At 46.2% G+C, this 12,765-nt stretch overlaps 1 protein-coding gene across 1 annotated transcript in view; it reads right to left on the reverse strand.

Annotated features, from left to right (window-relative positions):
* LOC129354414 (TRAF2 and NCK-interacting protein kinase-like) overlaps positions 1-12,765 on the reverse strand; it is a 47,602-nt gene that overhangs the window by 15,879 nt on the left and 18,958 nt on the right. Inside the window, 13 exon segments of the mRNA XM_055023887.1 lie at positions 795-910; positions 985-1,091; positions 1,688-1,921; positions 2,976-3,140; positions 4,572-4,856; positions 5,975-6,172; positions 9,243-9,359; positions 9,595-9,783; positions 9,785-9,794; positions 10,507-10,568; positions 10,663-10,840; positions 10,910-10,988; positions 11,173-11,227. Of these exon segments, the coding sequence (XP_054879862.1) occupies positions 795-910; positions 985-1,091; positions 1,688-1,921; positions 2,976-3,140; positions 4,572-4,856; positions 5,975-6,172; positions 9,243-9,359; positions 9,595-9,783; positions 9,785-9,794; positions 10,507-10,568; positions 10,663-10,840; positions 10,910-10,988; positions 11,173-11,227 (1,795 nt within the window).

Raw genomic sequence — 12,765 nt, forward strand, 5'->3', positions numbered from 1 at the left:
AGTGTAATCCAGATTAAGTATAATCCAGACTAAAGCGCCCCGGCTCTGATTGAATCCAGATTAAGTGTAATCCAGATTAAATGTAATCCAGACTAAATGTAATCCAGACTAAAGCGCCCCGGCTCTGATTGAATCCAGATTAAGTATAATCCAGACTAAATGTAATCCAGACTAAAGCGCCCCGGCTGTGATTGAATCCAGATTAAGTGTAATCCAGATTAAGTATAATCCAGACTAAAGCGCCCTGGCTCTGATTGAATCCAGATTAAGTGTAATCCAGATTAAGTGTAATCCAGACTAAAGCGCCCTGGCTCTGATTGAATCCAGATTAAGTGTAATCCAGATTAAGTATAATCCAGACTAAAGCGCCCTGGCTCTGATTGAATCCAGATTAAGTGTAATCCAGATTAAATGTAATCCAGACTAAATGTAATCCAGACTAAAGCGCCCCGGCTCTGATTGAATCCAGATTAAGTATAATCCAGATTAAATGTAATCCAGACTAAATGTAATCCAGACTAAAGCGCCCCGGCTCTGATTGAATCCAGATTAAGTATAATCCAGACTAAATGTAATCCAGACTAAAGCGCCCCGGCTCTGATTGAATCCAGATTAAGTGTAATCCAGATTAAGTGTAATCCAGACTAAATGTAATCCAGACTAAAGCGCCCCGGCTCTGATTGAATCCAGATTAAGTGTAATCCAGATTAAGTGTAATCCAGACTAAATGTAATCCAGACTAAAGCGCCCCGGCTCTGATTGAATCCAGAGTAATCCGGGGCGCCCAGCCCCACCTCTCTCGTTGGAGCCTCCCTGGGAGCTCGGGGTGCTGGAACTGGAGGAGCTGCCGCTGCTCGTCCTCTTCACCGCCGTTTCCATGGAGAGGTCCGTTCTCCTCAGGTCAGGGTTGCTACGGTAACACAAACAGCAACAGTCGTCGAAAGGAAACGGTTTGGGGGGCGGCGGGACGGCGGCGGGCCGTACCTGGCCCGGATGAGGTGCGCTCCGGCCCGCGGGCCGAGGCCCGGTCCGTTTCCAGGAGAGTTCTTCCGGACCAGAGCCGGAGAGATGGAGGTGGTCCGCTGAGGAACCTGGAAGCACAAACACACTCTGTTAATCCTCCGGGCCTGGACCGGGCCTGGACCGGGCCTGGACCGGGCCTGGACCCGAACCGGGCCTGGACCTGGTCTGGACCGGATCTGGACCGGGCCTGGACCGGGCCTGGACCGGGGCTGGACCGGGCCTGGACCGGGCCTGGACCGGGCCTGGACCGGTAGTATAAAATGTCAGAACTGGAAGTGCATATTTGTGAATGGTCAAACATCTGCACACAGACTCTAATACATGCAAATCACAAGCTCATGTTCCTGTTATCATTTAAGAGTAAAATGAGCTGCTTTGGTTTCACAGAGACGATTTGATACGTTTTTGGGTTTTTGCATCCAAAGAAACAATCAGCCAATCAAAGTTTTACTATCTGATGATTCAGATAAAAAACGTCTTTCTAACAGTAAAATGATTCATTTTTTATCTCTGCTGGACTTTAAAACGAGCATCAACAGTCGTGGGTTCACAGCAACAGTAGCGACAGAAACAGGAAGCCGTGCAAACAGACATGACGAACGAATCCAGAACACCGAGATCGGAACGTGAAGCCAGGTTCATGCGGCCGGCGGCGCGCAGACACCTTGGGCGGCACGTCGTCGTCCTGCCGCAGCCAGGAGCTGCGGTCCAGCTTGTCCAGGGGGGGCGCCAGGCGGGACAGCGGCGGGGGAGGGGGGGTGTCGGACGTGGGGTCGGAGTTCTGCCGGGGCATGGGGGGCCGGGAGGGGGAGGGCGAGGCGGAGGACACGCCGTGGGGGTCGTACAGGGACTGGGAGCCCGACAGGCCGTGACTCTTCACCTGCACCAGGTGAGCCATCTGAACACACACACACACACACACACACACACACACACACACACACACACACAGGCACACACACACACACACACACACAGGCACACACACACACACACAGGCACACACACACACACACACACACACACACACAGGCACACACACACACACACACACACACAGGCACACACACACACACAGGCACACACACACACACACACACACACAGGCACACACACACACACACACACACAGGCACACACACACACACACACACACACACAGGCACCACACACACACACACGGCACACACAGGCACACACACACACACACACACACACACACACACACACACACACACAGGCACACACACACACACACACACACACACACACACACACACACACACACAGGCACACACACACACACACAGGCACACACACACACACACACACACACACACAGGCACACACACACACAGGCACACACACACACACACACACACACACACACACACAGGCAGGAGAAAGGTAAGGTGAAGGAGGAAGAGCAGGAGGTGTTAGCATGTGATCAGGAAGCAGGAAGGAGTGAAGGAGGAGAGGAAACATTTCAGGAAGAGAACCAGCAGCTAACTAGACTGGGTCAGACTGGGTCAGACTGGTCAGACTGGGTCAGACTGGTCAGACTGGTCAGACTGGGTCAGACTGGGTCAGACTGGGTCAGACTGGTCAGACTGGTCAGACTGGGTCAGACTGGTCAGACTGGTCAGACTGGGTCAGACTGGGTCAGACTGGGTCAGACTGGTCAGACTGGTCAGACTGATCAGACTGGGTCAGACTGGTTCTGGTTCCCTGTATGTCCCCGAGTTTCCGACCCGTTCCCACTTAGCGGACGGATTGCTAGTGAACTCTGAACCCGTGACGAAACATCTGCTGCCTGTCACCATGGAGCTAACCGTTCTCCAGATAGACGGGGAACAAAGTTCTACACAACACCAGAAATACCAGGTTCTACCATCCAACCAATTAAACGTCCAGTAAACCCCGCCCCCGCCCAGTGCTCTGTGACCTCTGACCTGCGGCTCTATGGAGCGGTGCATGGGCGGCGTCCGGGCCTGCTGGATCCCTCCGCTGCTGAAGGACTCGGATCGGGGCGGCAGGGCCGGGTCGGAGATCCGGTTGGAGACTTTATGCTGCAACGCAGGAGAATCCTGTCTGTTCATCTTATAATGCTCCTCCACCTGGCGAACAGCAGACCGCCGTCACTCAGCGTCAAGCCAACATGTCCGCCGCTCTCAGCTGGCGTTCGCTTCCTGGTTCACATGTTTACCTCTGGTTTTCTCAGCTAGTTTATGAGTTTATTCATATAAAAAGGTTAAAATATGAACATCTTTCACTTTCCAGGGGTAAAAAGTGAAGCAGGTTGGAGGCCAGATTGTTTTCCAGCATAAATAAATAAACTTTCTCCTAAACTGAGCTCAGGTTTTGAGGAAAGTTTCCCTCCCTGTGAGGCTGTGATGGGGATAGACCAGCTGAAAATAGCTGCAGATGCCCTACATCTGTCCAGCAGCGACCACTAGGGGGCGGGCCTGCAGATCTGCCCTACATGGGGTTTTCACATGCTGTTGCCTCCATTTAGAGGGTTTTTCTCCCTGAGCTCCAAGAACCACAAACAGAACCTGGACAAACAGACAGAAGAACCCTGAAGGAGGAAACGTGAGATCAGCTGTAGACGTTAATTCCTGTTAGACATCAAAACAAACATCATGCAGTAAAACACATTAATCCCATTTTAGTGACATGAAGAATCCAGTCAGCAGAAAAAAGAAGGTTAGAAAGTTTGAGGAGGAAAGAAAATGTTTTCAGTCTTAATCTGGTGCTTTGAAGGCTGTTGGACCAATTTATAAACTAAGAAACATTTACTTGGAGATGAGTCGCTGCAGTCACCCAAAGACTGAACAGACGCCATAATCTTCACCAAAACATCCTTAAAGGTGACCTATTATGCTTCCTTGAACCGGTTAGGATCGGTCTACAGTCGATACAAAACATGTTCTGCACATTTTCCCCACAAAATGATTCTCACATCTGATCTCCTGTCAGAACGAGCCGTTTACTGCTCTCTGCTGCTGGCCACGCCCCCAACTCAACGTTTACACTCACATGTTGGAATGGCTCCAAACAGAGGGGCAGTCATGCAAACACAACTTTGAACAGCAGAAATGGAGCCTCCTGCGCAACCATCAAGAATGCAGCAAGTGGTTTCTGGATGGTGAGTCAAGAACAAAACACTCTCCTTCTCCAGCAGCCATTGTACAGAGCAGACAGCAGTAAAACCAGCCGACCAATCAGAGGTCCACTGGGGTTGAAATCCAAATGAAAGAATAAAAATGTTCAAATGTGCATTTTGCATAACAGGTCTCCTTTAAAACCACCCTGAACGAAGAGATTCCCGAAGCTCAGAGGTTTTGTTGAGGAAAAGCCGGACAGAGAATCCAGAAAGTTGGAACGTTTTTAAGGAACAAAAATCACCATGTGAGCCACGGCGGTCAGAGTTAGAGGATATGAGGAGACCTGGTTAGAGAAACAGGCTGTTAATGGGGTTAGGGTCCGATCGGGTCCGGTGGGGCCCGTCAGGACCAGCGGGCGGTTCTGTTCGGCTCCAGACTGACCCGGCGGGCGGGGCTCCGCCCCCTGGACTCCGGCTGCCTCACGGGGCTCCCGCCGGGACTCTGGCGCCGCACGGCCGGCTCCGGCAGGCAGGTGATCCGGATCCTGGGCAGGTTGAGGTTGTCCCGGGTCGGGCTGACGTGGGCCGGGTAGGACGGGGGGCGGGGCCTGGGCGGCCGGTAACCCGGCAGCAGCAGGTTGTCCAGGTTGACGTCCCGCGTCTCCATGAAGGAGTGGTACTTCTTGGGCGGGACGCGGGGCGAGTTGCTCTGAGCGCGGCGCATCACCTGGAGGGCAGCCAGTTTACAGGAAGGCACTGGGGTCAAAGGTCAGGGGTGATAGCGAAACCCACTGGTGAGGCGGAAACCAGAGTTTAACTGTTTTACCTGAAATTCATCCAAACATTTTCATAAAGCTTTTGTAAAATTAAATCATGGAAACAATAAAAACTCTCCGATATGAAAGAGGTCAAAGTTCCTGAAACATTTTGGTTAAATTTACTTTTTAATTTCATCATCCTGCTTTAAAACCATTTATTACCTGAGTTGTTCAATATTTTCAACAGTCGTTTCAAAAATAATGATTTTTGAAACAGCTCAAAATGCTGTTTTCTTAGATTTAGTTAAAAATATTTCTTAAGAAAATTCCTTCTTTCTGTCTTCTTCCTTCAAAGGAAAGAAGAAGATAAAAACAAAGATGGAAGTGAATCTTTCTTTCCTCTTTAGTGAATCAGGAATCAGTTAAAGTCTGTAAAACCAAACGGAACCAAATCTAAATAAAGAGTTTTGCTTTAAAGGCTCTTATTGATGCCTTTTATTGAGCCGTCGGCTCACCAATTCAAAATGCCACTTTTCAAATGTTTGATCTGCAAAGAAACGTGTTTATTGGTGGATTTTCCCACCATGCAGAGACGAGCTCTTTCATCCATCTGTAAAGAGGAAAATCAAGGAATAAAAAAGCGTTTGGTTCTTTACAGTCACCGCCTGAAGGGAAGAAAATCACCCAAAACCTGGAGTCCAGTTTCCTCTGGATCTGTTCCTGTGGATTAAAAACACATGAAACGTTTCCAGCTCTTCCTGTTCTTGTTGTTTACTCAACAAGCTGCTGGAAAACAGAAACTGAATCACAGGAGGAAAGTCGTATCAGGAACATGAAGTTGTTCTTTAAGACATTAAATATTTAAAATATTTTTTTCTAAGCTGATCAAGTCATCTGCATGGAAATACAGTTTCACAGGACGCCCCTGTTTTCTGACCTGGCCTCATAGTGAAGGGCCCCGGGCCCCCATCGCCCCCCAGCAGCCCCCAGCTGCCCCCATCACCCCCCAGCAGAACCCCATCGCCCCCCCAGCAGCCTCCATCTGCCCCCAGCAGCCCCATCGCCCCCCATCTGCCCCTCAGGTTACCTCTTTGGCCCAGGCGGGCTTGTCGTTGCTGCCCGGCGCCTGGTCCTTGTAGTGGTACAGCTGCTTCTTGTCCTGCGGCGGCCGCGGCGGCTCCTGCTGCTGCTGCTGCAGCGACACCAGGTAGGCGCGCTCCTGCTGCAGCTGCCGCTGCAGCCGCTCCGCCTGCCGCTGCTCCTCGATCTGCTTCCTCTTGTACTCCTGCAGAGGAAAGAGGCCACAGGAGTTCAGGCTGAATGTTTGCTCTTCAATATTATTTTATAAATCAAATCTAAACACTTTTAGCACATTACATCAATCAGTCCCTCCAGTTTATTTCCACAAATTCACAAAAACAATCAACAAATTCACACTTTTTTCTACATTTGTAGTAAATTTTCCATAAAGATGATCAAAAACATTCACAAAAACATGAGTTATGTGATGCTAAGTCCTGCCTGCAGGTGGCAGTATTTGTTCCTTCCTCTCCACTGCTGCCTCAGCTTCACTCAACATCATGTTCATCATTAAACAAAAGATTAAATATTTCTAAAGTAGATGCATCTTGGAGGAACTGATGAGCTTGAAAAATTTAGCTTCATGTTTCACTGATATGAATTCACAGAAAATGCCCCAAAGTGCTTGTTTTTACAATATTTAGTCATTTTAAAATTATTTTTACATCATGCACATTTTAAAATTTAAGTAACATTTTTAATTAAGTCCAACTGCAATCAAACTTCTGTTGAACAGTTTAGAAGAGCGCTCTGTTTATGAAATGAATTATGTATTTATTTGAAGTTATTCAGATATTATTGTCACCAAATCATAACAAGACGACAGAAGCTAATGAAAGAAAAGCTAACTGCTAGGCTCAGGTATTATTTACGTCTGGAATTAGCTTCATCTGCTGCAGAAATCTGATGCTCGTCCTCCTTAAATGACATAAAAATTGAATAAAATGCGACGGCTCAGAAAACATTCTGGATTTTGAGATTGAAATAATTGTAATTTGGCCAAATGTAGCCAAAGTGAAGCTTTCAGACCTTAGAACGTTTTACCAACTGTCAAACACGGTGGTGGCAGCAGAATGCTGAGGGGCTGTTTTACTTTAAAGTGAATGAGAATTACTTTGAATTTCTTTCAAAACCAAAAGTGGTCAAAACTCAGTTTGAATGGACAAAGCAGGCGAACCTTTAACTTCTGGAATAATGACTCAGTCTTAATAAATATTAAACAATTTCTCTTACCAGTAAAATCAGTTTAGATTAACTTAACCAGTTCTACCAACCAGAGCGGTTAAATATCCAGTCAGATAGAACCAGGAGTTTGTGACGGATACAAAATGTTTGTTTGTTCTGGAGATTCAAGGATCCGTTTGGATCCACTTCCAGTTTATTAAATATTTCAGTAATTAGTTATTATTAACTGAATCATATGTGACATTTTCACATTCATTTGTTAGAAAGAGTTGTGAAGAGTCCAGACCTGCAGAGCAGTCGTGTCCAAAGTGTGGGTCGGGGGCCATTTGTGGCCCTTGAAATGGTTTCATTCGGCCCACAAAAACAACTGATGACCCAAAACACTCAGGTTTTCTTTTTCATAAGGCAACAGGCCAAATCCGTGTTTATGTTTTGGATCTTTACTGATTTACAGATTTAATTAAATATCAGTTTATTGATGAGCAGGTAGAAGAAGTAAAACTTTAGCATTTTTATTTAATGAACTTGACCAGTTTTGGCCGCAGGGCACCAATCTGGACTCCCCAGCTCTGGATGTTCCTTCCTGAAGGTTACAGCACCAGAACTGAATATCAGAACCGGTCCTGGCGGGTCGGGCCTCAGAACCAGCCGTGTGTGTTTGCATGGCGTTACCAGCAGTAAGGCTTGCTCCTGCAGGAGCTGCTGCTGCAGGATCTCCAGCTGCCTCTGCTCCTCCTCCAGCTGTCTACGGATATACTCCTAGCCAATCAGAGCGTAGAGCACGCATAGGGCGCGGCCAATCAGAGAGCGACCAGGCGAGACAGAAGCCAATCAGAGCCCCAGGCAACCAGTGACATCAGCAGAGCAGGAAATAGTGGAGGGAAAATAGAAAGAAAGAGGGCAGACAAAAGTAGATTCATAAAGGAGTGTTAAATTAGAGAGTTATTCAGAAACAGATGAAAAATAAAATGAGCGAAGCAGCAGGGGGCTATAATTAGCAGAACAGAGCAGCATGCTCATAATAAAACAGCCGAGCTGAAATCAGCTTTGGAGAAGAAGATGTTATTATCTGAAATAGTGAATGTTAATGACGCATAGCTGCAGAAAAGCTCCGTTCCTCTTCCGACTCTCAGCAGTCTGAATCTCACTGCTACCTCAGACTCGTTAATTAACAAATGGATTCAGCAGACAACATCTTCAATAACGATTTTCAGTATTTAGAATCAGGCCTGGTTATAACAGCCACTGTTGCATGTTGGGTTTATCACTTTGTGATCAAAACTGTCAGGAAAACATCCAACCTGTGTCACACAATGTCATTAAAATCAATGATGCTGGTTTTACTGTTCAAACATCAGTGATACAAGCATCCTTATTGCACAGCTAGCATGCTAACAATAACACAATCACTGGCATTTCACTGGGAAAGCATGCTAACAGTGATAGCTGAGTTCTAATGCTGCTAATAATATTCTAATGCTAATGCTAATATTACTTTTTCAATACCAACAGTAATATTAGCATCCTGCCGTCCATATTAGCATGCTAATGCTATCAAAAAGACTATCCCAACAATGGCCAGAGCACAATGACAACATTAGAATCCTAATGTTAACAGTAATTGCTAATAGTAAAAATGCTAATGCTGCTTTTAGCATCGTAGTACCAGAACCCTCATCGTTGTTATCTATTTGCTAATATGCTAATAATAACGCCATCACCACTATTCAAGGTGTTATATTATTTGAATCTTAATTAATACTAAAATTAATATTCTGATGCAAATGCTAATATTACAATGCTAATGCTACTGCCTGCTGCTATTGATTTACTAGTAATTTTAGGACTTTCTTCTGGTGACATTGTGTCATTATGTTTATATTATTATGACTTCATAATCTAGTTCCTTTAATTTAGGCTTTTTTTTTTTATAAGCATTGAAAATTGAGTCATTTAGATTCTGATGTAATTCTAGTTTTTGTGAGACTGCTAGTCAGTGAAAAATTAATTGATACTTCGTAGCTCTCAGAGGATAATAACCCTGACTGGATATTTTGGTGCTCAGGTTGATCAGCCAGGTGTGCTCCTACCTGCTCTCTCTCTGCGTGCCTCCTCTCCTCCTCCCGGCGGAGCTGCTCCATCTCCTCGTAGCGCCTCCTTTGGTCCCGCTCCTGCTGCTTCCTCAGCTCCCGCTCCCGGCGCTGCTGCTGTGGGTGGGAACGTTTTCACAGCACAGGGTCAGCTGAGTGTTTTCTCTGAGGCTTTCTGATTCGCTGAGGCGCCAACAACACAGGTGTGTTTCCTCCAACATCGGAGGCAGCTTTCCACAAATTAAAATAGCAGCAGGCGACCAGTAATTGGGCTCATTTGTCTTGTGTTAGGATTATGAGTTTTTTATGTGGAGCATCTATTATTAGCCGGATTGTAAAAACGTGAAGCTACCTCCTCTAGCCGCCGCCGCTGCTCCTTCTGCTCCTCGATGCGTTTCTGCCTCTCAGCCAGTAGTTGGCGCTTGTGCTCCTCGTTCTGCTGCTGCTCCAGCTGCTGGCGCCGGATCAGCTCCGAGCGCTCCTTATTGGCCAGCTGGAGGCGCAGGAAGTCCCGCCTCAGAGTCGACTCTCCGGGAATGTTTGATGATTGAGCTGAAACATTAAGAAATGAAAACACCCAAATTTACAAACAGAAAAATTGTCTGAATCCTGTAGTATTGTTAATTATGATAGTGCATGAATTTTACCACCTGATTTTTGCTGCATTAATTGCGTCTGAATCCGACATTCAAACCGACTGCTGGATTCAATCTGAGTTTAGTTTTCACTGTTTGGTATTTTTGTGTTTTCAGTTGATCCCTGAGTTTCACTTTTATCAGTTATTTAATCCAAAACTTACCAATTTTACTCATGATAATCAGCTCATAATACTTTATTGAAACACTTTATTTGAAGGTTCTGCATTATCATAAAGTGTCATTTGGTAAATAATGAAACTTTTACTGCAAAGTTGAACTAAAAGTTGCAATAAAAGTTCTTTTAAAGTGTCAACTTGGATTTATTTGTCAAATAATGACACTTTATATGCAAAATTGAATTGAAGGAGAACATCAGTCTGCAGGTTCTTTCTGATTGTAAATAAGGTTTTTAATTTCACCTCATGTGTCTGGAGAGGGTCAAATAGCACTGGCCCTTTAAAGATGATTATTTACATTATTTACACACACTGCTATGTACAGTAAGTAATGCTAGCTAGGCTAACATTGCTAACATGTTAACGTTGTAATCCAGCCGCCCGGTTTAATCCAGTTCTTGGCTGTAATCTGAGGTAGTGGAATGTTTTCAGATCCAGATTTGTTCCTACCTGGGCTCTCCGATGTCCCGGTCTTCATCCTCTTCCTCGCTCCCGCTGTACTCATACTCCGTCTCATCTGTGGGGAAAACTGACATGTTAGCCTTGGAGACGCTGCAGGGTCACGGCGGGTCGTAGCGGGTCGTAGCGGGTCGATCAGAACCTCACCTCTCTCTCTCTCCCCCTCTTCTTGGTCCGGTCGATGTGGTCCTTCAGCTGGATGCGGACCTGGCGCTCGTTGGGCAGGTCTCGGATGTAGGGGTGCTTCAGCAGCTGCTCGGTGCTCGGCCGCTGGCTGTGGCTCTTCACCAGGCAGCTCTCGATGAACGACTGGAACTTCTTGGACCTGCAGAACCGACCCGGTTCAGGATCCGGGAAGAACGTTCAAACTCTGAAACGCTTTTAAGACACTCACCACTTCTTTGACTTGAGCCTCGGCGCCGGGTTTCTGGGGATGAGGAAGAGCGCTCTCATGGGATGCATGTCGCACAGAGCTGAGGAGGGAAGGAGGCAAGGAGAGAGAAAAAGGAAAGGAAACATAAAGTAAATATAGGAAAGTAAAGAGAAAAGATCAGATTTGATGAATGAAAAATCCAAAGTGAAAATGTAAAATGAGTGATTTTATTATTATTGTTTCTGGAGACAAACTGTGCAGCTCGTCAGTGTAATCTCACTTACGTGGAGCTCCCTCTGCCATCTCTATGGCGGTGATGCCGAGCGACCACAGATCACTCTGCAGAGAGACAAACATCCTCACAGCGTGTCACCCACTCAACACCTCCAGCCTCCGAGAGACGGCTGCACGGGTCGCTGTTCTCGTCAAGCGGTAAAAATACAGACAGAGACGAATCCCATCTGCCCAGTTCTGCCTCCGTTTCAACACAATCACATTTCCTGAGTTTAGCTTCCTGGGAGACAACTTTCCTGACGCGTTGAAAACCTGGAGGGTCGCAGCTGATGGCGGAGAAGCTCATCCTGCAGCAACTCGACCCAGAGCTCGTCCTGTCCGCACTGCGGCACACTGGCAACCAGCTACTGGCAACCAGCTACTGGCAACCAGCTACTGGCAACCAGCAACTGGCAACCAGCTACTGGCAACCAGCAACTGGCAACCAGCTACTGGCAACCAGCAACCAGAAGCTGGCAACCAGCAACTGGCAACCAGGTACCGGCTACTAGCTTCTAGCAACAAGCTACTAGCTATCAGCAACCATCAACTGGTGCAAACTGCCTGTTTCCTGTTTCTGTCTGTTCAGGGTTTTAATCCAGGAATCCAAAAACCAACAGATGTGACATTTTTCTGAAGGTCACTTTGTGATCCTTCTTCACAGCTACAAGGACTCTGATTACGTGACTGACGAGGTGTTGGATTTTATTGGCTGGAAGCAAGAAAGTAAAGAGAAAATCCAATATTTTTAGTTTACATTTCTAGTTTACACTGAAGTCCAACCGTCTCGTCTATTAAAGGTCCGGAGACGACAGAGTTACTGAAGGTTCTCATCAGGATCAGAGCCCTGAAAACACAGCCTGAAAAAGGTCTGAGGTCTTTCATATATCAATCAATCAATCAATCAAATTTAAAGTGTGTCGCACATTTCAAAGAGCTTTACATCATAAACACAAAAACACAAAGTCTTGAAACGTCGAATCAACAATCAAAACATGACATGGAGTCAAGTTCCATCATTAAATTTGTAATTGATTATGTTTCAAATAAAACTCTAACCAGGAGGTTTTCAGGTGAGATTTAAAGGCGCTCAGTGTTTCGGCTGTTTTACAGTTTTTTGGAAGTTTGTTCCAGATTTGTGGTGCATAGAAGCTGCATCCTCACAGAGTGTGAGGTCCAGACGAGACGCAGGGCCCTCAAACGATTTAAGGGTCAATGAGCCATTTGACGACCTCTTATGGTTCTGCAAAGGTTTGACATCCAACAAAGGATCAAGTTCAGTTTTAAAGTGTCTTTGAACAGTTAGAGGGTCTTTAAGTTTAAGAAGCTCCAATGAACGTAGATCTCAAAGGTCTGAGGCTCGTTCATGGTTTGAGGAGCCATCGAACCTCAAAACAGGTTTTTATTTATTTATTTATTTGCAACCCTCCAGATGTTAGATCCAGATATTAGATCCAGATGTTAGATCCAGATATTAGAGCTAGATGTTGGATCCAAATGTTGGATCCAGATGTTAGATCCGGATATTAGATCCAGATGTTGGATCCAGATATTAGATCCAGATGTTAGACCCAGATATTAGAGCTAGATGTTGGATCCAGATG

The sequence above is a fragment of the Poeciliopsis prolifica genome, unplaced genomic scaffold (genome assembly GCF_027474105.1).
Source record: "Poeciliopsis prolifica strain line A6 unplaced genomic scaffold, Auburn_PproV2 SCAFFOLD109, whole genome shotgun sequence".
NCBI classification, from domain to species: Eukaryota; Metazoa; Chordata; class Actinopteri; order Cyprinodontiformes; family Poeciliidae; genus Poeciliopsis; species Poeciliopsis prolifica.